This window comes from Cyprinodon variegatus, unplaced genomic scaffold (assembly GCF_000732505.1).
Source record: "Cyprinodon variegatus isolate N-32 unplaced genomic scaffold, C_variegatus-1.0 Scaffold89, whole genome shotgun sequence".
NCBI lineage: Eukaryota > Metazoa > Chordata > Actinopteri > Cyprinodontiformes > Cyprinodontidae > Cyprinodon > Cyprinodon variegatus.
Genome location: NW_015150542.1, coordinates 1562398 through 1586305, shown reverse-complemented (window position 1 = coordinate 1586305; position 23908 = coordinate 1562398). Strand labels below are relative to the sequence as shown.

At 39.1% G+C, this 23908-nt stretch overlaps 1 protein-coding gene across 1 annotated transcript in view; it reads left to right on the top strand.

Annotated features, from left to right (window-relative positions):
- wdfy3 (WD repeat and FYVE domain containing 3) overlaps positions 1–23908 on the top strand; it is a 93124-nt gene that overhangs the window by 5911 nt on the left and 63305 nt on the right. The window contains exons 4-13 of the mRNA XM_015373615.1: positions 2913–3134; positions 3548–3740; positions 5120–5306; positions 5414–5580; positions 13665–14144; positions 16240–16350; positions 17350–17543; positions 20217–20488; positions 21662–21859; positions 23224–23307. Coding sequence (XP_015229101.1) covers positions 2913–3134; positions 3548–3740; positions 5120–5306; positions 5414–5580; positions 13665–14144; positions 16240–16350; positions 17350–17543; positions 20217–20488; positions 21662–21859; positions 23224–23307 — 2108 coding nt within the window. The remainder of the gene's footprint in view (positions 1–2912; positions 3135–3547; positions 3741–5119; positions 5307–5413; positions 5581–13664; positions 14145–16239; positions 16351–17349; positions 17544–20216; positions 20489–21661; positions 21860–23223; positions 23308–23908) is intronic.

The following is a 23908-nucleotide window of genomic DNA, read 5'->3' as shown; positions in this document are numbered from 1 at the left end:
CCTGTTTGAAGACGTTTGTTGGCAGATTTAAAAAGATTTTCTAAATCAGATTATCTAAATCTGCTAAGGGTATAAATGAGTTGGGACTGAACTGTGTTTGCACGTCACTAAATAAATAAATAAAAACTCTCACTTACCGAATCATACAGTCAAAATGTCAATAAGGACTTTTTTTTTTTTCTAGAAAGTGGAAATAATAACCTTAATGTTTTGGATCAGGCTGTTTTTATGACTCAGTAGATATAATGGGAACAATAATACTTAGGTTCACTTACATGAGAGCGATAGTAGGAAAAACAGTTGTTAAATTCATTTAAATAAAAGGGTTTAGTATGTCTTTAGTCTTAGAGCTCAGCTTATATTGTATAAGAATACCATAAAATGTTATATCTGGTGTGAAATAGAGTAGATATGCGAGTAAGGATCAGTTTTTTTGTGTGATGTCTTTCGAATAATAAAAATTTACTTTTTGAAAAGTGTTATATAAAAAAAATGATAAAAACTATTAGAAAAATTACCATATTTTCTGCTATTTCTGTGTTTGTCTGTGCGAGAGTGAAGATCATAATTTGATCCTTTCTTTGGGTCTCAGATGGTCCTCCAAGGACTCTTCTAGCAGCTTTTCTGTAAACCTTTCTTATTCTCCGTCTCGCCTCCTGCTCCTCTTGTTTCACCTGCTAAAACAGCTCTTTTCTCACACACCCGGCTTTCATAGGACGGCCTTGCTAGTCTCCTTGCGTCTCACTCTTGTTGACACAGAGTGACTCTTTCAATGTGTTTTCTCCACTCGTCTGTGTGGTTTTCCTGCTGTTGCAGAGTTAATTTGTCAGTTTCCCCCTGTAAATATCCGCACACACCTCTCCATCTTGGGCCTCTGCAGGTGAGGCTCCATTCTTCTATTATGCTGACTCTCCATCCTCCATCTTCTCTGGCCTTTTTTTCATTTCACCATTTTTCTCTCCCTCCCACCAATCCTTTATCGATCAGCTGAAAGGTCTTTTTTTTGTGTCTGAATGTGACAGTTATCAACATTTAGAAAGTGTGTGATTTAGTCACAGAGTTTTTTCTCCAGCATGTGTAGGAGGCTGCGTTTTATTAGACCAATGGTTCGCCTGAGCGAGCACAGATCTCATCTCATCTCTTCATACAGACCTCTAGTTTCCCATCATCACGCAAACTGTAAAACGCACTTGTGACAAAACACTCTTCAGGCTATTATGGCAACTCTCACTTATGTTTTCTTCACAGCTCCTCGGCAAAGAACCCACATATATTAAAAAAAAGCGATTTTCAGTGTCACACTAAATATAAAAAAACTGTTTCAGTCTTTATTTCTGTTATGTGGAGGAATACGCCTACTGCTCAGCTAATTTGGCTGTTTACGCAAACCAGAATAATTCTGGAAACTATTTTAAATTGCTTTAATTATTTCACAGATGGGAGCTGGACATTTTCCCATTCACCGTTTTCTTCCTTTGTAGTTTTGTTTAATTGGCTCCTGAAATATTCTGATAAAATCCCAGCATTTCATGCCAACAAGGGGTCAGTTCATACCTGCCAAAATGTGTTGATGCTGTGAACTTTGGGTGCTTTTTTCCCAGTACATATTATCTCGAAGCAGGTGGTTGCTTGGAGACATTTTTGCTGTAATTAGAGCTCATCATCTCCTGCTTTCTTAGGGTTAACAAAGCCAAACAGATATCTGAGCCACAGTGGATGGATTAAGAGTGAAATACACAGTTTTCAAAAATAAAACGCATTTGAAATAGAAAAAAAATATCATATGAGATCTGATTATTTTGAGGACAAATTTATTAGGGTTTGTGAAAAATACATGGAACCACATCTAGACATTAAAGCAATGTTACACAATCCAATTACATCAAAGCAAAATGAAATCATCGACCCACATCGTCTTCTTCAACACAGTAAACAGGTGATCTGTTGTAATCATTTTTATAATTTAAAAGAATGCTTTTTGGGATCTGAGAACTAAAATCATGTCTGAGTTGTTTTGTGAGTTGATATCAATGTCTCAATGATGGGGCTATAGCATCACATGAATTGCAGACTTGTGAGTTTAATTGAAAAGAAATTGTTATCTTTAGTTCATGTAGAAACCGAGCTGCAGGAAATGATGAATCGATATGAAATGTTTTAAGTTAAAGTGGTGTGAAACGGAAGGTGGGAATGAAATGACAACCCTGAGTTACAATCGGCACACAGGAGAATTGATCAGAAACCTCTAAATGCAGGTCAATGTGTGCAATAGTGAATAAACAAGGATAATATTTCCTTTTTTAATATGTATTTTGTATGATAACACCATGCAACAAAGCTATGATGAAGTTGGCATAACTTTAAAGTTGTTAGCATGGCAGCATTTTTGGGACTCTGAAAACAGTAAACTATATGGGACCACTATAGGACCCTACTACCAACAGTTAACATTAGTAGCATCAATATGGCCTAACCCCGCATCATAAACTCTATTTCACTGTACTTTATTATAACACAGACTTGATTAGGAAAGTAAGTCATTTTATTTGTATAATTGGATTGATCTGGTTATATATTTATTTTTGAAAATGATAACTGTTATTTTATGAAAAAAAAAAAAAACGTTATACTCCCATTGTGAGAGATCAAAGAAAATTACATTTAGTTTTGTTTTCTTATTATTTTTTCCAGAAAAAAAAAAGAAAAAACAAGGATTAAAGAGAAAGATTTAGGGGGAATGGTTTTCTTTTATGTTTTAAAACACTAAATGATTAAATTGAAAGTCCTTCTGTTTGGATGTGTGGAAGTTTACCACAAAGTGTTGACATGTTTTTCTCTATGGTTAGCTCCCTCTGAGTCTGACTCCTTTTTAATTAACATTCAGCCTTTCTCTTTTGTTTGACCCTCAACAGAAAACCGTGGACTGCATGACAACCATGTCCGTCCCCTCCACACTGGTCAAATGCCTCTACCTGTTCTTTGACCTTCCCCATATGACCGACGCCCCTCCAGGCCCCACCCCTCCACCGCCACCACCCCCACCCAACCAGGAGAAGACTCCAGGCCAGGCCCACACTCAGCCAGAGCTGCCACTGGCGGACCGCCGGGCTCTGCTGCAGAAAGTCTTTGTCCAGGTAGAAAAAAACTAAAAAAATTTTTTACAACCACTTTTTTTTTTTTCCTTCAGCAATCAGTTAATCTCTTTCATCATAACCATCAAGGCCCAAAAACGTGCAAGCAGACTTTTAGAACAGAAATTTGTTAGAGCCTAATTGGCCCGGTGTTTGTATTTTTCTCGTTTGTAGAAAATGCTTACGCTCTTTGGTCTAAAGGGAAAAAATCAAACTAAGATCCACTTAAATGTGGCAAATAACTAACCTGAGAAGAAGCAACTTGCAGATCTTTTTAGCTCATGTTATTGCTGATTTAAAGTGTTTTGGAGATCAATGATGCCAGCTGCAGGAGGAAACTTTCCTCATGATGAAAGATGTTCCCACTCTTGGAAAGGGTAGAACATTTCCAATTAGATTCCATTCTGCTTCAACAGATCCTTGTGAAGCTCTGCACCTTTGTGTCTCCGGCGGAGGAGCTGGCCCAGAAGGACGACCTGCAGCTGCTGTTCAGTGCCATCACCTCCTGGTGCCCGCCTCACAACCTGCCCTGGAGGAGGAGTGCAGGCGAGGTGCTAAGCACCATCTCCCGACACGGACTCAGCGTCAATGTGGTCAAATACATTCATGGTAGGACATTTATGATGCTCAAATAAAAGCAACCCAGAAATGTTGCTCTGACCCAGCTGCAGCTCATGCTGCTATTTATTGGCTAGGAAAAAAAGCTCCGATCATCATCGGTTCAGCTCATTAGACCAGAATCCTTCCAAACCTGGAGACCTCATCCCTCTTTCAAAGCTGAATCTCTATCTGCTAGCAGGGTTGTAGTGCATGCATTCAGCTACCTGTAACACTCAGGGAGAATGAATGACAGCATCTGAAGGGCGCAGGGTTCATGTTTTCTTGTTTGCCCTTATAAGGATGTGTTTAAAAAAACAGTGTCAGCAGCTGTTAAGCTTATTTAAAGTCAATGTATCGGCCTAATTTCTGTGCCATTTAAAACATGTCGGTGTAACAAGCATTGAGGGAAGGGAACCTAGATGTCAAAGGGTTGATAAGCTCATAAAGAATGAGTGTAGCAGACTGAATGTCAGCATACTGAGACAAATTTTAACATAGCCTCTCACTACGCTGTAATACAGGGTGACAGAGAACCTTGGCTTGGTGGAAAAGTGACGTATACTCCTACATGTAAACAACAGCATAGCAGCAGAAACCCTTTTATTATTCCTGCTTCTTCTCATCCATCAGTGCATTGCTAGAGGAAGGATTTGTTGCCAATGCATGATGTTGTTCAGTCCGTTGTAAAAATCTAGGGGTGAAAGAAAATCGGGCTGAACGTAGGTGGGATTTTTCTCACTTTTACCGATTGATCCTTGTACTATGAAGGAGCCCAAAACAGGAGGGTAGATGGATTAAATACACTATACACCTTAGAAATAGTAAGTGTGCAAAATGTCATTATTAAGTATAGCTGTAATATAACAACATTAATAGACTGTAAAGAGGAATAAAGATCAATATATTTGCTGAAATCGAAAATATTACAAATTAAAACACATAGTCAGAAAAAAAGTTTTAAAAGTAGATAAAATAAAATAATGATTTGCAATAAAATAGCAATTGATAATGAATTATTAAAGTTGAGAATTTTTCTTTTAATTCAGCAACACAGCTGTTCTCCTTTAGGCTTTAGGGAGGTTGCTCCAAAGGTGATGGTCATGATGAAAACCGACTCTTCACCATGTTTCAGCTCAGTTTAAAAACCAACAGGAAACCTGAGGCTTTTGAAGGATAAAAGCAAATCCATGAAAAAGGTAGAAGTAGTAAAAAATACTCATGTGACTTTCTTGAAAAGGAATTTCCAGCTTCTTTTTTTTTTACATGAAGGCAGGTAGAAAAAAAAAAAAAGAACTTTCTGTGAAATCATGATGAAAGCAAACAGGCAGTATGTTTTTAATAACTTTCATGTTTTCCTCCCAACTTCTCCACCCTCCATCTCTTTCCAGAGAAGGAATGTCTGTCCACATGTGTCCAAAACATGCAGCAGTCTGACGATCTCTCCCCGCTGGAGATCGTTGAGATGTTTGCCGGCCTGTCATGCTTCCTCAAAGACTCCAGCGACGTATCGCAGACGTTGTTGGATGATTTCAGAATGTGCCAGGGCTACGCCTTCCTCTGCGATCTCATGCTCAGGTACAGCCTCCAAACCCTTGGTTTTGTTTTTTGTTTTTTATTAGTTGTTCACACATTTACTCAAATTGCCCAAACCCCAAAACAAACAAAAAATGTTCTGTTTCCAGACTAGAACAGGCTAAAGAGGATGAATCTAAAGATGCACTAAAGGACCTGGTGAACTTGGTCACTTGTCTGTGTACGTACGGTGTGACGGAGCTGAAACCTGCGGGCCTCACAACCGGAGCCCCTTTCCTGCTGCCAGGATTCATTCTGCCTCAGCCGTCTGGGAAAGGTATGCTACCAGAACGTACAAGGATTTCTAGACAAAGTTTCTCCGATCCTAGTTTTATGCTTTTATCTCAATGTACAGTAAGGAAAATAAGTATTTGAATACCCAGGTATTTTTCAAGTTCTCCTACTTAGAATTCATGGAGGGGTCTGAAATTGACATTGATGGTGCATGTCCACTGTTACAGACAAAATCTAAAAAAAATAAATTTAAGAAATCACAATGTATGATTTTTTACTATTTGTTTAATACAGCTGAGAAAATCAACATTTATATTTGGTACAGTAGCCTTTGTTGCAATTACAGAGGTCAAACATTTCTTGTAGTTTTTCACCAGGATTGCACACAGTGCAGGAGGGATTTTGGCCCACTCTTCCACACAGATCTTCTCTAGATCAGTCAGGTTCTGAGTTTGAACTCCCAAAGATTCTCTTTTGGGTTTAGGTCTGCAGACTGGCCACACCAGAACCTTGATATTCTTCTTCCAGAGCCATTCCTTGGTTATCCTGGCTGTGTGTTTCGGGTCATTGTCATGTTGGAAGACCCAGCCTCAACCCATCTTCAATGCTCTAACTAAGGGAAGGAGGTTGTTCCCCAAAATCTGTCAAGACATGGCCCCATTCATCCTCTCCTTAATACACTGTACTTGCCCTGTCCCATGTGCGGAAAAATACCCCCAAAACACGGTGCAACCACCCCCATGCTTCACAATAGGGATGGTGTTCTTGGGATGGTACTCATCATTCTTCTTCCTCCAAACATGGTTTGTGGAATTATGACCAAAAAGTTCTATTTTGGTCTCATCTGACCACATGACTTTCTCCCACGACTCCTCTAGATCATCCAAATGGTCATTGGCAAACTTAAGACGGGCCTTGACATGGGCTGGTTTAAGCAGGGGAACCTTCCGTGCCTTAGTGTATTACCAACAGTAACCTTGGAAACAGTGGTCCTAGCTCTTTTCAGGTCTCTGGTCTTGGGCAAATTAGTAGTTGGATTCACACTGATTGTATGGGGTGGACAGGTGTCTTTATGCAGCTAACAACCTCAAAAAGGTGCATCTAATTTAGGATAATAAATGGAGTGGAGGTGGACATTTTGAAGGCATTATTTTTTTTTTAAGATTATATCTTGTCTGCAGTGGACATACACCTGCGATGACAATTTCAGATCCCTGATTGTGGGAAGTGGGAGAACTTGCAATATAGCAGGATGTTCAAAAAATAATTTTCCTCACTGTGGATATACTTGTTCTAACAAGTTTAAGTAAACCATTTTTCTTTACAGTGCTGTTATACAAACAAATGTAGACAATTAGAAAATAAGCAGCACAGGCATATAGTTGGTTTTATTGATAGTCACAAGGCTGATCATTGATCAGATGATGGGCATCAGAATGATTCTGAACCTGAGTTAAAGAAACTAAGACTCAATGGAATCAGAATGTAGAGATGGGTACTGCTGCTGTTTATGGATTGAAAATGTCTTAAATTGGAAGGCAAATAAGCCTCTTTTTTGTTGCCATGACCAGCCTGACTGGGAACAAAAACAGTTTCCGAACAGCACACGCCTTAAGTCTACAATCAAAGGGCACAGAGCAGAAAATATCTTTTCGAGAGTGCAAATCCAGCTCCTCAGCAAAATATAAGGTGATTTTATTTTATTCTTGATGCACTCACAAAGAGAAGAGGTAAAATCCATGTCCAAATTTCAGAGCATCTCCCAGAAGCGACTCTGCAAGAGGTTATTGGTTTCACTGAAAAGCCACAGCTCACACAAAACTTGAAGAGCAACTAAATACAAAAAGCTTAAATTCCAGTCTCTTCTAGTGGAAATGAGGGACACCTCTGTTACCAGCAGATTGCAGACATGAACATGGGGACAATTCACACCAAGTCACCTAAAGCCTGTGGATAAAAAAAAAAAAAAATCTCTCAAATAGAGAATTTACCCAGTCAGAACTGAATGTTCTTTCGGAGGCTCTCAGTTTTTTGCAGTAACCACTAAGCAACTTCCAGTAACAGAACTGATTACTGCCACTATCAGCAATCAGAAATAACAACATGGCAGAGGGAAAAGTGGAAAAACTTTGGTTGAAAGTTACAGCTGCATACTCTAGTGCAAAATTGCCCATTTCCAACATTATCAAACAGGAAATCCTGGGGCTTACCTCTCAAGGTATAGATAACAATATCAGCATTTTGCCAGCAGACAGAGGTAGATGCACAGGGGTACTCAACACAACTGACTTAAATGAGAAAATCATGACTTACATGACTGACTTACATGAGATAATAATTTACATATGGATAGTAAAGGCCGATTTATGCTTCTGACGCATAGCCTCTGCTACTGTCAAATCTGTGTCTGTACGCGACCGCACTCCCCGCGCAGAGGCTCTGCAACAGTCGTTGCGCACCTCAGAATATCCTGACTACGCGTCGGACGGTCGCAAAGCTGCACAAACCTCAAGCGGAAGTGCGCAGACAAAAATCAGCTGTGATTGGTCCTTGGTATGCCTTTCCAGCTGTCTATGTGGCCTTACATCTCGATTCAGTGCCGGTGCTCGCCATTTTTAAAAACCTAGGAACAACTACAATGGACAACTACAACGACTGGTTAATCAGTCTTTATGCCAATTCCATTAACAGAACCTGTTCCTCTTCAATGTTTAGCAATGCTAGATCCATCTCCGTGACATGTTGCAGACGCGCCATTGTTGTTTTGGAAGATAATTCACTCCTGCCGGCGCCAAAGTTCCGGTGACCATCCAATGAAGTTCTCGCGAGTTCTAGAATTGAATCCCCCTTGCGCTTTGGTGGGAAACTGCTGTGCATCCCTAGAAATTCCAGACCGACGGTGCAGAAGCATACCAGCAAAACTGGTTCATGGTCACATTCAAACGACACTGGATGTGTGCGGTTGCAGAAGTATAATCAGGCCTTAATACTTAAAGAAGCCCTGAAAAGGGACCCAGCCAATATCTATACAAATAAAGTAACAGAATACCTCAAAAAACTGGAACGAGAGAAACCCATCAGTTTCTCTCTGTACTGTAAACTGTACTCAGGTTCACACCTATATGGTCTCCCAAAAACGCCTAGAAAAGGTCCCACTCATGCTCATTGTCAGCAGTATTAACTCCGTGTCACACAATATCACAAAACACATGGCAGCAAGTTTGGCTCCATTGGTTGGAAACACTTCCACACCACATACAAAACTCCACAGGCTTTATTTCTGAAGTCCAGCATTTGAGACATACTCAATGTGTAACCATGGTTTCTTTGGATGTAATCTCTCTCTTCTCCTGCATTCCCACATCAGAGGCAGTAAACACAGACAGGACACAACTGGAACACAATGAAACCCTAAAAGACAGGACCACTTTAACACCTAACCAGTTTTGTGACCTGTTGGACCTCTGCCTATCAACCCCATACTTCAAATACAGTGATAACTTTTAAGACAGAAACATGAGTACATCATGGGCTCCCCAGTTTCACCCATAGTTGCCGATATCTTTGTGGAGGAGGCAGAGAGCAGAGCACTCAGCACATACAAGGGGACACAACCTTCTCACTTGTTCAGATACATGGATGAAACCTGGGTCAAAATCCAAAACCAAGAACTTGAGGCATTTCACAATCACATCAACTCAGTGGATGTAAACATCAAGTACACCAGAGAAAATGCCAAGAACAACATGTTGCCCTTTCTAGACTGATGTGCACATTGAGGACAATGGAAGTCTTAATACTGAGGTTTACACATACCAACCATTACCTTCATTTTGACTTGCATCATCTGCTGGAACATACACTTTCTGTGATCACAACTCTGAGTTACAGGGCTTACAATATTCTCTAAATGACAGACGAGAAACGAAAGGATCAAAAACATGTTAGGAAATCACTTGAAGCATTGTGACATTGCATCAAACCCAGAGGAGAAAACAGAGAGTTGCAAAAACAATGCAGTTCCATATGTCAGAAATTTCTGAGAAACTCAGAAGGATTTTCTCCAAACACAACATACCAGTAAATTTCAACCCAACAACAGACTCAGACAAAAACTGGTTCATCCTCAAGACTGAACACCCAAACCTAAGCTGAGCAGCATTGTTTTTGTGATCCATTGCAGTGAGGACTGTACAGCCTCCTACATTGGAGAAACCAAACAACAACTTCATATAGAATGGCACAGCATAGGAGAGCCAGTAGCTCTGGGAAGGATTCAACTGTACACTTGCACATCAAGAACAAAGGAAACAACTTTGGAGGCCAAAGTGTTCATATTTTGGACAGGGAGGACAGATGGCTTGAAAGAAGGGTCAAGGAAGCCATCTATGTGAAAAGAGAAAAGCTTTTACTGAACATAGGAGAAGGATTCTGGTTTCAGCTTTGAAGCATTTACAATTTAGTCATGGAATTCCCAAGAAGTTACATGAGCACTCCCATTAGATTTCAACAGACCAATAACAGTCCATGCCCAACAAAAGGCTCCAACAATCCAGAAGAACAAGATGTGGCTATTTGATTTGTATCCAACTTGGAATGAGTGCAGGAGGATGAACCTCCATGCTGCTTAAGTACCTCAGCGCTCTTAGCTCTGGTGCGAGCCAACAGAATAGAAAAAGACTCCTGGGTAGATGTCAAAATGTCTTCAAAAACTGAGCGAAGGTCCGGTTGCCTTCCAATTTAAGCCTGTTTGTTGTTGCCATGACCCTGATGACTGAGAATTTACACACGCATGTCTGCAAATCGTCTGCTTTCAGGAACTACATTAGTCAGTGTCTGTTTCCCTTAAAAAATGTTTCTGTTTAGAACGGTCATTCATTATTAACTAGCAGAGACCGTATTGCATAGAGTAGGCTTGAGACAATAAGAGCCAAATGGCTCAATAAAAGCAAAGTTTGTAACTTTAATTTAATCAAATAAAAAACAAACAGCGCTCCTTTTTATTTACCATTTTTAATTTTTTTAATCATTGGAAAAAAGCTTCAGTTCATCTTCCAGCAGGCTGCCAACTTCTCTTAACCCTAGACGTCCAAGTTCAGATAAAGGTTTAAAAAGGATAAATCCACGAGCTTTTATGGGCCATTTTCAGGTTAATTAAAGTGTTTACTGTCAGATGTTCAAGTTACCTGTACACTGCAATTCTTACCTTGTTGTCCACATCAAATGCTGTAATGAAAGTCTAAATCAAATACATGTAGATATTAAAAAAAAAGGTACAAGCAAGCAATATGATAGAGATAAAAAGCTTCAGATCTACATAAACTTGAACATTGTGCAGGATGAGGAGTTAACATTTGTGCAACTGATGTATTATATACATGCGGAAATTGTGCCTGGAGTAATGCAGATGTGCGAACATAGGGGTGTGGTTATGGAAGCCAATGCCCATCATGGCAGTAGCTCAGCAGCAGAGTTTGTCTTCTCAGCTCTTATTTCTGTAACCATATGGAATCATTTTCTCTGCTCTAAATGTTTTTCACACTTATAACTCTCTGATAAACCCGTACTCTCCCTGGCGACAATCTTCAGAGACAGCGCTGCTGAGCTGCAGAGCGATTATTGTGCAGCAGGCTTTGTTCACCGATGTTCAAGCTTTACCTGATCTGACATGATGGATTTGACATCTGTTGACATCTCTCCATGTGGAATAGAGACACGTAGAGAGACACGTATTCTCTATTGTTTGTCGGTTGGATCTTTTACCCTTCTGGAAAGAAATCTGTCAAAGTGTGACCTGTAGCAGCGGGGGACCATGGAGTCTGATTGTTGGGTTGATCCGTGGCCTCTTCCCCATACATATGTAATCCTAGAAAGATGATGATGAAGATAGAAGCATCAGGTCCAGTACTAAGATATTTGCTGTTACTCAGCAGTTTGGTTTCTCCCAATAGTGAACAAGTTTTTCATCAGGGTTGAGTTGTATTAAGCTAAATATTCCCCTGAGAGTTAAACATTGTTTTTATGTTGTATGTACATGCGTCAATGAATTGATCTGGGTTTGTTTTTGGGTTGTAGTTGAAGAGCCTGTGGGCAAGAAATATGCTTTTATTTCTGCAAAGTCCAAAGTGAAGACATTCATGTCCCTTTTCCATCCATCCTAATTAGATATTCCCTTTTTTTCAGGGTTTTAGACTTATTAGTTAAAGCGCCAACTTACAGAAAATTCTTCTTGCATTTCCCTCCTGCTTTTATCTCCCTGCCTGATCTTAATCTGGAAATTACTTTGATGCTTGGCTGATCCCAGTAAGCTCAACCTGTTCGGCAGACACCATGCTGCTCGTCACACTGCTGAGCCCCTCTGAATGCAAATAAGAACTCCTGAACATAAACTTCTTAACCTTTTGTGTGGTCTGCTCTTGGTTGGTTTTACAGAAAAGGCTTCTTTATAGCTTTAAGATAAGATAATTCTATGTTACCATAAAGGCAGCAGTTCTACTAATTTACACTGAGGTGTCAGATTTTTGCTTTGTGTTGTCTTTGAGGACTTTTCCACTAACTGGTGATGACACAGTCAAACACCGATCCTCTGTCTGCAGAGGATGCTTCAATTGACCTGCCCGAAAAAAAACATGGAATGGAGTGGGAAGGCCTGTTTAAGCCCTCCTCTGTTTACCCACTTAATGACGGGTTCCGACTCTGTGGAGAGTCATTAAGCTAAGACATCTTAACATGATGGTGGTGGGGGGCTGCTTACATGCCTAATTAAGCGCCAGATTCACTTAGCCTCCCTGTGTGCTTCAGTTTGAGGGACTGAAGTTCAGTTTACTTCTGCTAGGAGACAAATGTTTAAAATACTAAATGCAAACAAAAATCAGAATGATTTTTAGATGCGAGGAAGCTTAAAAAGAAGGCGGATATGATAAATGGTTTTTGGTTTTAAATTTTAAACAGGGATAATATGCAGCTTTTTTTCCACCAATGTACTTCTTGGGCTTCCGTAGGCTCCACGTTTTGACTTTAGATTTCTTCTCATAGCTGATGAACTTACTGACTGTCTAAAACCACTAGCTTTTTCTTGTGACACATGACTCTTTTCTAAATATGATTCACAACTTTTTAAATTAAGGTGACCTCTTAGACTCTGTGATTAAAATAAAAGACTTTGAAAGTGATGTGATTTTTTTAAATTATCAAATTTAATGGAGGAAAAAAAAGGATCAGTCAGATTAAGCAGGAAAAAAGATCAGAGCTTTGAATTCTCGCTCAGCTACAATATGCTCTTAAGCATGGTGGTGGTGGCTTCATGCTGAGGTTTTGCCTCTTCTCCACTGGCCGTGCTGCATCGTGCAAATTCATAACTTTTCAGCTTTACTTTAAATCAACAGCTAGAACCAAACTTATCCATTCAGACATAATTTTAACACTAAGTATAACATTTATGATAGGAAAAGGTATAATTTAAGAGTAGTTATGCTGCTCAAACCGGTTCATCTTATTCTGGTTTATAAAGCTTATAGCATCGTATTTGGGGTAAATATTAATTCATTACAAAAAGCTTCATACACAAAATTAAAATCTCTCTCCCCCCGAAGATTACCCTGATAATATTTTGGTTAACTGTGTGTGTGGGGGGGCAAATTTTGATTTAAAGATTTAGCTTTTTTTTTTATGTTTCTTTGGCCTCTCTAACCAAATGTAGGCATAAAGAGACTTTAAAGATGGGTTCTAAAGCTCATGCTTAGTTGTTTTATCCTTGACATAGATATGATTGTTTATTATGATTGTTCATTATTATGGTGCAGAACATCAGTTTTCCTCATGCAAAAGAAAAAAATAGTTATCCAGAAAAAGTGGTGAGAGTCTTTAAGATAAATTCCAAAACCTGAATGTTTATCCTCACAGTGTGGTTTTTGTGCTGTGTCTGATGATAGCCACCACAGGAGGTCTTATAAATTTCCTCCAGCATGTAGCGCTTTGTGCAAATGATTTGAAAGGTCTCAAATATCCTGCTTAGGTCTTTGTTTCTCTAAGGCAATTGTGTTTTTTGTTGCAGAGGTTGCTGGTTTCTGATATTTTTCCTCGAATAAACTTTTTTCCCAACTAAATAGTTGCCCTTGTTGTCCGCAGGTCACACAGTTCGAAATATCCAGGCCTTTTCCGTGCTCCAGAACGCCTTCCTCAGGGCCAAAACAAGCCGTCTGGCCTGCATGTTACTGGACGCCATCGGGAACATTTATGCGGCCGAGCCGGCCAACTACTTCATCCTGGAGTCCCAGCACACCCTGTCACAGTTCGCGGAGCGTGTGGCCAAGCTCCCAGAGGCACAGGCCAAGTACTTTGAACTCCTGGAGTTTGTTGTCTTCAGCCTGAACTACGTGCCGTGTAAGGAGCTCTTCAGCGTTTGCGTGCTGCTGAAATCGAGCACGTCGCTCCCCTGCAGCATCACCGCCGTGAGAACGCTGCTGAAGCTGGCCAGGCATGACCCTGTGTTCAGCGACGTGCTGCGGGAGGTCGGCCTGCTGGAGGTAATGGTCAACCTGCTGCACAAGTACGCTGCCTTGCTCAAGGACCCAGCTTCTCAACACCAGCCGCAAAACAATGACCTAGGTGAGAAGAATCGGTTCACAGAGATCATAAGGTTTTTGATTTATTGTTTGAATGAACCCAGAAAACTCAGCAGCATTTCATAACACAACAAAAAACAAAAAAACTTTTGCAAAAACATTGCAATTCCATATTTCTCAGGAATTTCTGAGAAACTCAGAAGGATTTTCTCCAAACAAAAAACATATTGGTGAATTTCAAATCTAACAACACACACAGACAAAAACTAGTTCATCCTAAAGACAGTTTTTGATTAATTTCCGTTTGAATGAACCAAGAAAATTCAGCAGCATTTCGTAAAACAACAAAAAACAAAAATACATTTCATTTAAATGTGTTTATTACTTTTTCAGTCTAGACCAAGGATTTATTTCCTGTTTCTTTATTTGCAACAGTTCAGATTAATTTGAAGCTTAAGTTTGAATGAAAAGTGGAAAAGATTGTAATAAAACAACACGCCAAAAAGTACAAACTCCTATTTTCATATACATTAAAAAAGGAGAGTTTTGATCATAGACTTGCTTTTTAAAAACATCTGAAACTGTATCAGCTGTGAAAGTTTTTATCCAACTGTTTGTTTTTTTGGCCCATTTTCAAGCTTCCAATAAGAAAATAACCCAATGAGAAAATCAGAACCAACATCTTCTCTTATTTCTCTTGGATTCCGTTTTTTTTCCCTTCTTCTTATCACTTGATCTGTTACTATTTCTTTTCACTGCTATGCTGGAAAACGCTACCTTCTTTCATCCCATTACTTCATTGGTGATCTTGCGATCTTTTCAATGCTGAAGTTTACTTACAAATAAAGCAACTATTTTATTCCTGTGTGAAGTGCAGAAGTAAAATATAATAAGCACCATATCTATTGGTGATGCTCTATGTATCAAAATACCATTTATCAAAATGTATTGCGATACATTAACAAAGATGATATATTTTTATTTTTTTTATTTTTTTCTATAGTAATATAGTTTTGGAAAACCTCACAAGATCTTTTTTATATCTTGCTGCATCACCCAATAGACTTTTGGATGATGTGCTGCCAACTAGTGGCTGGAGGGTAAGGAGTTATATAAAAGTAAGACCATGAAATGGATGATTGCCTATAAATGTTATTTTTTTATGTGTAAGATCCATTTGGATAAGGGATGCTAATATCGATTATTTTGCAAATCGATAAATCTGTTGATGATTTTTATTTTGTTTAATCGATTAATAATCGAATAAGAAAAGGTTCCTTAAAGAAGCCTTTTTCTGAAATTAAACCAGGTGGAAATAAAACTTTTCAACTTTATCAGTTCTGGATAGAGCATATTGATGGACGAAAATGTTTTTTCTTTTAAAAGCAAAAAGGTTAAAATTTTTTTTTTTTTTTTTACGATTTTGGTGTTATTACTGCTCTAAGTGGCTTGCTCTGTCAGCTAAAGACACGATTAGAGTCTCTATACTCGAGTTAATAATTAAATAATGACTAAATTAGTTGATTATTTCATTAATCGATTAATCCCATTAATTGTTTCAGCCCTAATTTGGATCTTAATACAAAAGTCAACTTATGAAATATCGCAGTATTTTAATGAATACATTTTTTTGTCTTACACAACTAAACTTTAGGACTCTGCAAATGTAAATCTGAAATGACCAACCTCTCTGAACCCAATCCCCATGGTGAAACATGGTGTCGGTGGCATCATGATGTGGGGGTGCTTTCCTCCAGGGACAGGGAAGCTAGGAACATTGCCCTTTCTCTTTGTTTATCAAAGTCTTAAAGCATTGCTTCCCATTTTTAGATTAGCGGGTTTATAAACAGGAATTAGGAGAAAAAAAGAGTCTTAGTAGCGAAATAAAACATCTCTATCAAACGGATTTATGCCAATTATGTAAAAATTATGTAAAAAATTATGTTCTAGATTTAAAAAAATCCAAACAGATTGTTTGGAATTGGCTGAATTACACTAAAAGTGCAGTTCATTTTGTGCCTTTGTCAGACAGAACTTCATTTTATTAGACTGTATCTTCAGGGAAAACCACAGAATTTTTAATGTGTGGGTTATTTCCATCTGTTTATGGTGTTTGGCTGTTTTCTTTCTCCACTTAGCTGATAGTAAAAACCACCCCATAGCGGAGGAGCAGAAGCAGTTGGCCTGGCTGGTGATGGAAACTCTGACTGTGCTCCTGCAGGGCTCCAACACCACCAACACTAATGCAGGTAAACACACTAACACCCTGCAAACACACATGCAGAATCTTTCTCAGTGGTCATAGAAAAAAGGATTTAGACTCCAGGCAGAGGGTGTATATTCAAATCTCCAGAACTAGCATGTCATGTTCACAATCCCCCTGAAAAGACCCTAAAAACAGGGATGCAGAAAATCTACAAACTGTTAATCTGAAAAGCTGGTATCATTCAGACCTCCTGTGTTTGCTGGTGTGTGGGACTCGGTGAGTCACAGAAATAACCATCCAGCAGCTCGGCTCTCTGCGACCCTCTTAATGAATGTTTGTCATCATTGACGTGGGAGATATTTGCAGCTTCTTCACTCTGATTACATTTGCATCACGCACCTGCAGCTATTAGCTGGCGCTCTGACGAGGACAAATGTTTGACAGTTCAAGGATTTCATTCCTCATCCTGCATTTAAAAAAATCTAAGGTCATGCCTGTAGGAAACAATCTGATTTACAGCCATAGAAATGGAAGCAGCTTTATAGACTAACCTCGAGAATGGAAGGCTGCTTTTATCAGTAAATCTAATCAAACATTAACTGCAGAAAAAATTGTTTGTGAACAGCTAAAAATGAAAATAGGATTTTTGCTGATTTGATTTAATAAACATTAATTCTACTGCTGTTTGTTTCAACTCTTGGCATATTTCTGTAACTCAGCCGTTTTGCCTTTTTGCTAAAACTCGACATCCTGGTTCACACGTTTTGCTTTGAATTTATTCAGAAGCAGCCACATTGTGCCAAAAGCACTGACTTTTAAATAGTGACTGTTTTTTAAACTAAACAATAATTTGGACTAAAAAAGTGTAGCTGTGCTCTAAAGCCAGTGTTAGCCTCACAGAGAGCTTCAATCAGTTAAGCTAACTTATCTATATCTCGCTTTTGTAATTTCACATAATGTGGCGAAAACTACAGAAAGCAGGTTGTTGCATTATGTTGACCTCTTTTTTTTTTCCCTCCTTCTCTCTCTCACTCCCTTACAGCGCTGTTCAGAGAGTTCGGTGGCGCCCGCTGCGTCCACAACATCGTGAAGTACCGTCAATGTCGGGAACACGCCTTGCTCATCATCCAGCAGCTGGTGTTGTCCCCCAGTGGTGATGATGACATGGGAACGCTGCTAGGCCTCATGCACTCGGCGCCACCCAGCGAGCTGCAGCTGAAGACCGATATCCTGAGGGTAACGACACAAACCTACCTTCTCTGTAGACCATTTACAGGAATGTTTGTTAGGATGCATTGACACTATTTAAATGGACAGCTACTAAATTATTTCTAATGCTCAATGCAAAAATTACAACTTTCTTAAAAGTTCCTTAAAAGGTACCTATATTGCTATACATAAAAAAAAAATGTATGCACTGATGATGATTTCAAGGCTTTGTAAGTTTCTGATTCTCTGATTCCCAACAATTAGCTGTATTTCCATTGCAAATGTGCGCAAAAGAATGTTAATATTTTTTCTAAATTTGAAAATGCTAAATTTTGCAGTTGCAGATTTCCAATTATAACAAATACAGTTAGAATTGCCTGTTCAATGCATTTGATAATGCAGTAACTCTGAAAGCAACATGGCAGCGGTGGATGTAAACACACATGTATCTACATGTATAGTGGGCACCAACATTCTCCAAATTGTTCTGGTCATCTTTTAAAAGTCAGTAAAATCTATTTTCAGATCATGTGACACATATGATACAAAAAAAAAGCTTTTCTATTGCAGATATGTAAAAAATATGACAACTTCAATATGACTGAAAAACTGCCTCACCAAACCATAAAACCTTTTTGTCGAGAAACGTGAGTTTTTTTTTCTTCTGAAATTGCAGTATTTCCATTTAGCACATTTATTTTTGCAATGACAATTTGCACAATTTCATAATTTATGGAGATGCACCTAACTGGATTAACTGAAGAGACACCTGTTATTGTTTGTGTATAATCAAAATATGTGATAAAACATCAAGAAGAGAAATCTGGACCTCAACTGGTCAGTATTAACTTGGGTACCAGTTGCTTGATCCATATATAAACATCACCGAAATTTCCTTCATGCCTTTCAGGGAAGAGAACGAGGTTTGCTGTTACACAGTTGAAGTGTGTTTTGTTGCAAAACATGTAAATCTACAGCAGAAGAAAAGAAAATGACCCTGCAAAGAAACTGTTAGAAGCTGTGAAGACATTATCAGAACACACCCTGAAATGTGACCTCCTTCGACTTGGGCTGAAAGGCCGCTCGGCAAGAAGAAGCCATTGCTCCCAAACACACAAATCCAGATTAAAGTTTCCAAATATACTTAAAGGGACAAAGAGACACACATTTGGAGCTGAGTCTTTGTTCTGCTGAAACTAAAATTGAAGCATTTCAATGTAAAATATTAGTTAGGATTAAAGGGTCTTCCAAATGGACAGCTAATTTTAGCATATTACCAAGTTATTTACCAAGTGACTTAAGGACATCAATGTTCTGGAATGGTCATCAAAAAAGGCCTGATGTCTCATAGAAAATCTGAAATTAAGTTGAAATTAGAGCAAACATATGAGAACCCCTCAAAACACGCAACTGAAGGCAAACAGTTTAAAGAGCAGGACTACTTGAACACTGAAGTAATGCATTTGTAGCTTGGACTTTCTCTTGCTGGCTTTTAGCTAATAGTAATTGTTTAGATAGGGGCATTTAAATCTGGAAAGGTTTTTATTCTTATTTAATATCAGATAATAGGGGGAAAAAAAGGATTTCTGTTTATTATTTAAATGCATTTTGGTAGTTTTATACTTTTGCTTGTTTCACCTTTAATTGTTTGACTGTTTTACGTATTTAATTACCATGCAGCCACAGGGAATAGAGCAAACTAAAGTCTACATCTACACAAACTCGTCAGTAATTCTAGCAGGAACCTTGAAACAAGAAAGCGAGTGATTTCAAAAATCAATATGCATTTGTAGCACAGTACACAGTAATTGCTTCAAAGCAGGATCTCTCAGAGTTAGGTGCACATAAAAGCTGAAACAGTACACACTCTTCCGCACACTCCCAGCCAGGATGAGAGGCCAGCTCATTTTCTCAGGCATAATTGCATTTTTAAACTCCTTCCCCCCAGATGAAGTGAATCTCATGCCTTCTGAGGGCTTCGCTCGGATTAGCTCGTCAGCATTTTTTTTTCTTTTTTCATTTCACTAATCACTGATTTTAATTATCAGCATAAAGCTCCTATCCTGTTTAAGTCCATGAAAATATGCTCTTTTCTGTAACACTAAAATAATTCAGATAAATCTTTGGCTTAGCCTTGTGAAAGTCATCATTTCACTTTTTACATGTGAGGGAAAATCTATCAAGGATGCGTTGCATTAATCTGTCCACGCTTCCTCGGTGCTTGTGGAAATCGAAGCCTCACTCAGTGGCTTTATCAGTGCACAGCTGCAGCCTGGTGGTGATTTACCAGCATGGAGTTGGGAGGAAGCGAACCTCTGCGACATTCTATGATTGGTTTCATAAAACTTTTTGCTGACTCTGGCTGTATTTTTTAATGTAGCGGGAAACAGCTGGCTCAGTGACGCAACACATCACCATTTTACTTCTTCTTTGCTCTTATGGGTCTCTTCTATCCCATTTATATTGTTAGGAGGAATAAAGCTGTAGCAGGCATTCATTGTGGGCCACTTGGGCCACAGTTAGGCTGTTAACGACCCAATGATTGATTGGTTGATTAGAACTTATTTGACTATGTATTAGATATTAACAAATGCAAAAATTATTGCTTATTTAAAATCAGAATATATTAAACAGTAGACATTTTATCCTAAAGGAAGTTTTTACAATGTGACCACCAAACGTGATCTTTCCTGTCTTTAGGCTTTGTTGGCCGTGTTGCGTGAGAGTCACCGCACTCGGACGGTGTTCCGCAAAGTGGGCGGCTTCGTCTACGTCACCTCCCTCCTGGTGGCCATGGAGCGCTCGCTCTGCCAGCCTCCTCGTCACGGCTGGGAACGGGTCAACCAGAACCAAGTCTTCGAGCTCCTGCTCACGGTTTTCTGCACGCTCACGGCGGCCATGCGCTACGAGCCGGCCAACTCTAACTTCTTCCGCACGGAGATCCAGTACGAGAAGCTGGCCGATGCTGTGAGGTAATCCTGACCAGTCTGCCTTCATGTATGAGTTATACTTGCACATTTATCAGGGTTCCCACGGCTACATAATCTTGCCAAATTTTGACCCTGATCTTCCTCATCTGAGGCTCTTAAGGTAATCTTTTGCGACAATCCTCCTTTGTTTAGTGAGTTTAAAGTATTTCTGGGTGCTCAGATAGATGTCTGGAATTCTGACATGTTGGCTTGGCCTGATATCGTAGCGTGTTCCCTGAGCGCACACAGAAACAGACGTGTGGCCAATCCGAAAGCCTTGCTGAGGAAAAAAAAACACACACACAACAGTTTAGCAAGTACAGTCTCAATCCTTTAACAAATACCTTTTGTTATGCTAGTTTTTTCATTCTGCATCTCCATTGCTTCTTCCTTGTTGGCCATGTCTGTTTACTCTGATATATCCGTAACTTTATTTTATCACTATAAGTGGGGTCTTTTTATATTTTTTTTTAAATGCTCAACACTATGGATATAAAAAAAACATGATGGCTAATTAAAATAAAAAGTAATTTTGTCAACATTAAAACTCACCATTTTCGTTCTCAACACAGATGTCCTTTCTCAACAGAATCCCAGATACTAAGCGTGTAAATAGATATTGTATAGAATATAACACAATTAGAAAATATCTGAAGCTTATCTGACGTTTTATCCTTCTAATGTGCAAATAATCCAGAAATCTGAAACTAACAATAGCAAAAATATTTAAGTGCTGGTGTTTAGTAGCGAGTATCATTTGTATAATTTGATCAATATATTTATGTAACTGTATATAAATAGCTGAACTATTTCTGAGAAATAAACAGTATCTTCTCAGCAGTATTCCTCTTTTCTTAGCACAAGTGAAACTCTCTTTCTGCGGAAATTGTTAGGTGATTATGCTTTGAAATCAGGGGGCTAAGAATATGCTAACACTCATAGTTATGTTTATTGTTTTTAGAAAGTTTTAGAAGTGTTTTTTTCCAAAAAGCTTTTTTTTCCCCTCATAAATATAGCTAGACTTTGCTTAATTTCTAACATACAAAGATCCATCTTAGATGATTAGTAAAGTAGGGCAGACTCCAATGGCTCCACTTTTTTTTATTTAACACCTAAATCTTTCCTCTAAAATGATTAATAATAAACTTTTTTTTCTCTTTTCGTTTTATCCTCCAGGCTGCTGGGTTGCTTTTCTGACACGAAGAAGCTGGGCCCCACAGGAGTGTTCCCCTCCAACGCTCAGCCATTCCAGAGGCTGCTGGAGGACGAGGCTTCCTCAGGGAGCTGCTCCGGAGACAGCGTCTGTCCAACACTGAAACACTGCAGCAAGCTCTTCATATACCTATACAAGATGGCCACCGACTCTTTCGACAGGTGGGTGACATATGAAAGCCCTCATGCTGCACCCTGAGAGGTTCAAATTGGAATGATCCAACATTAAGTTCAGATATTCTGTTTGATAGACTTGGAGCCCAGCTCGGATGTTGCTTGTTGTGAAGCCATTTGGTTAGCAGACTAAAGCCGTGTGCTTAGAGAAAATGTTCTCAAAGTTTGTTGAGCTTACTGTTGATTTTTATTCATTTGGTCTGCTGAGTTCCTCTGGGTCAGAGACGGCTCACACCACACAACTGCCTGCCTCTCATGCAAATAAAGGAGAGGCCATGTGACAGAGGGCGGTTAGCTGAGCAATGAACAGGACTGCTGATGTTTCTGATGCATTAGATCACAGGGTTTATCTGATTATTCAACATGGCCGGTGATTTATCTGTTCTGCTGCCAGCTTTGTGCTTCGACAGATGCTATTACAGTTCATAGCAATTCTACTGAGAAATGATAATGTTATTTAATTTGGCTCAAATAGTATTGTTCCAATTTGAAATGTTAGTAATCTCAGAGTGCTAAAGGAGAGAATATATCTATTTACTTACAGTTTAATTGAATAACATTCAATCTAATGCTAATAACGAGTCCTATAATTAGCTGTGTTGAGTCTGCAGAGCTTTTGGTTGACTTTTTTAATTAATTGTTGCCTCAACCAATGTCATTTGATGCACATTAAAGTTCCTATCATTAATGGGAAAACAGAGGAAGGCTTTGAAGTGAAAACCATCTGAACAGCTCAGGGTATCAGGGTGCTGTAAAACGGATCTTTAGGTTTACATTCTCCAGGTTTATCTACTGTTTTTTCCCCTCCATTCTCCACAGAGATCTTTATCTGAACTCTGTCAGTCATGAAGCTCGTAGTAGTTTAGAGTGAAGCGTATTCTGGACAGGGATGCCAAAGGGTCACTGCTTTGAACCTTTTCGTTTTGGTGCGAGATAAGCTGGCAAGCTAGACAATTTAAAAAGGGTAAACAAAACGAAGCTCATGTGTTTATTCTGACAAATGGAGGAGAAGCTGTTGAACTGAAATGCTTTCTCTCCACTGGAACCTCTTCCCTGTCATTTCAACAATCGTTACATAAAAAGCCATGAGCAGATCTAAGTGCATGTTCTCCGAACCGGAACTTTGATCTAGTTTTCTCTGTAGTCTTTCCACTAACAACTTCTTTCCTTTTTTTCCTCTCTTTCTCTTTTCTCCTCCTAACATCTGGTGCTGACCGGCTGATCATCCTCGGTCTGGGCTACCTGCACGGCTGCACATAAATTTGTGTGTGCGGGCTATGAATGAACCCTATGCTCTGTGTATGTGTGTGTGTCACCTGTTTCATTGTTTGCGGGCATGTGCTGTCATGCAGTCGTGCAGAGCAGGTGCCTCCCTGCCTGACTCATGAAACCTCGCTGCCCTCCCCGTGGGGCACGCCTGCGCTCGCCAGAAAGAGGTAGCTACAGCTTTCTGCCTTCTTTCCTCACCCTCATCCCTTCCTCTCCATTTTCTTTCTGTTGACGGTCAGAGCACACCGATGTCCCTCTGGGCTTTAAAAATTTAATGAATCCTCTCTCTTCAATAGTTATACAGATAACGATCTGTTACTGCATTAGAGTAGAATAATTTGTTTAGTATTTATTCTTTGTTATATACCCTCTTGACATTTATAGAAACCTCATCTTAAAATGTTTCTTGTTAAGTCCAAACTAAATGATTTATTTAATAACAGTAATCTAACAACAAGAAATAATTTGACCAACATGGTTGATGCTGCTGCCTTTGGCTTTTCTTATAACATAAATTAAATTAAATTTACTTTTACTATTTTAATTTGATTTTTTTGTCTTCAAAACCTTTTTTTTTTTAAGTAAACATCACAATCTGCATCTTTGTGACTTTTTATTTTCCATAGACTGCTATGCTATTTGATTTATTATATGTTTTTGTGTATTTTCATTCAATGTGTGCTAACCATTAACCCTAACCTCACGGCGCTCATGAGGAAGTCTGTTAAAACACTTTGAAATAAATATGGCGGCTCCTTAAGTCACAAT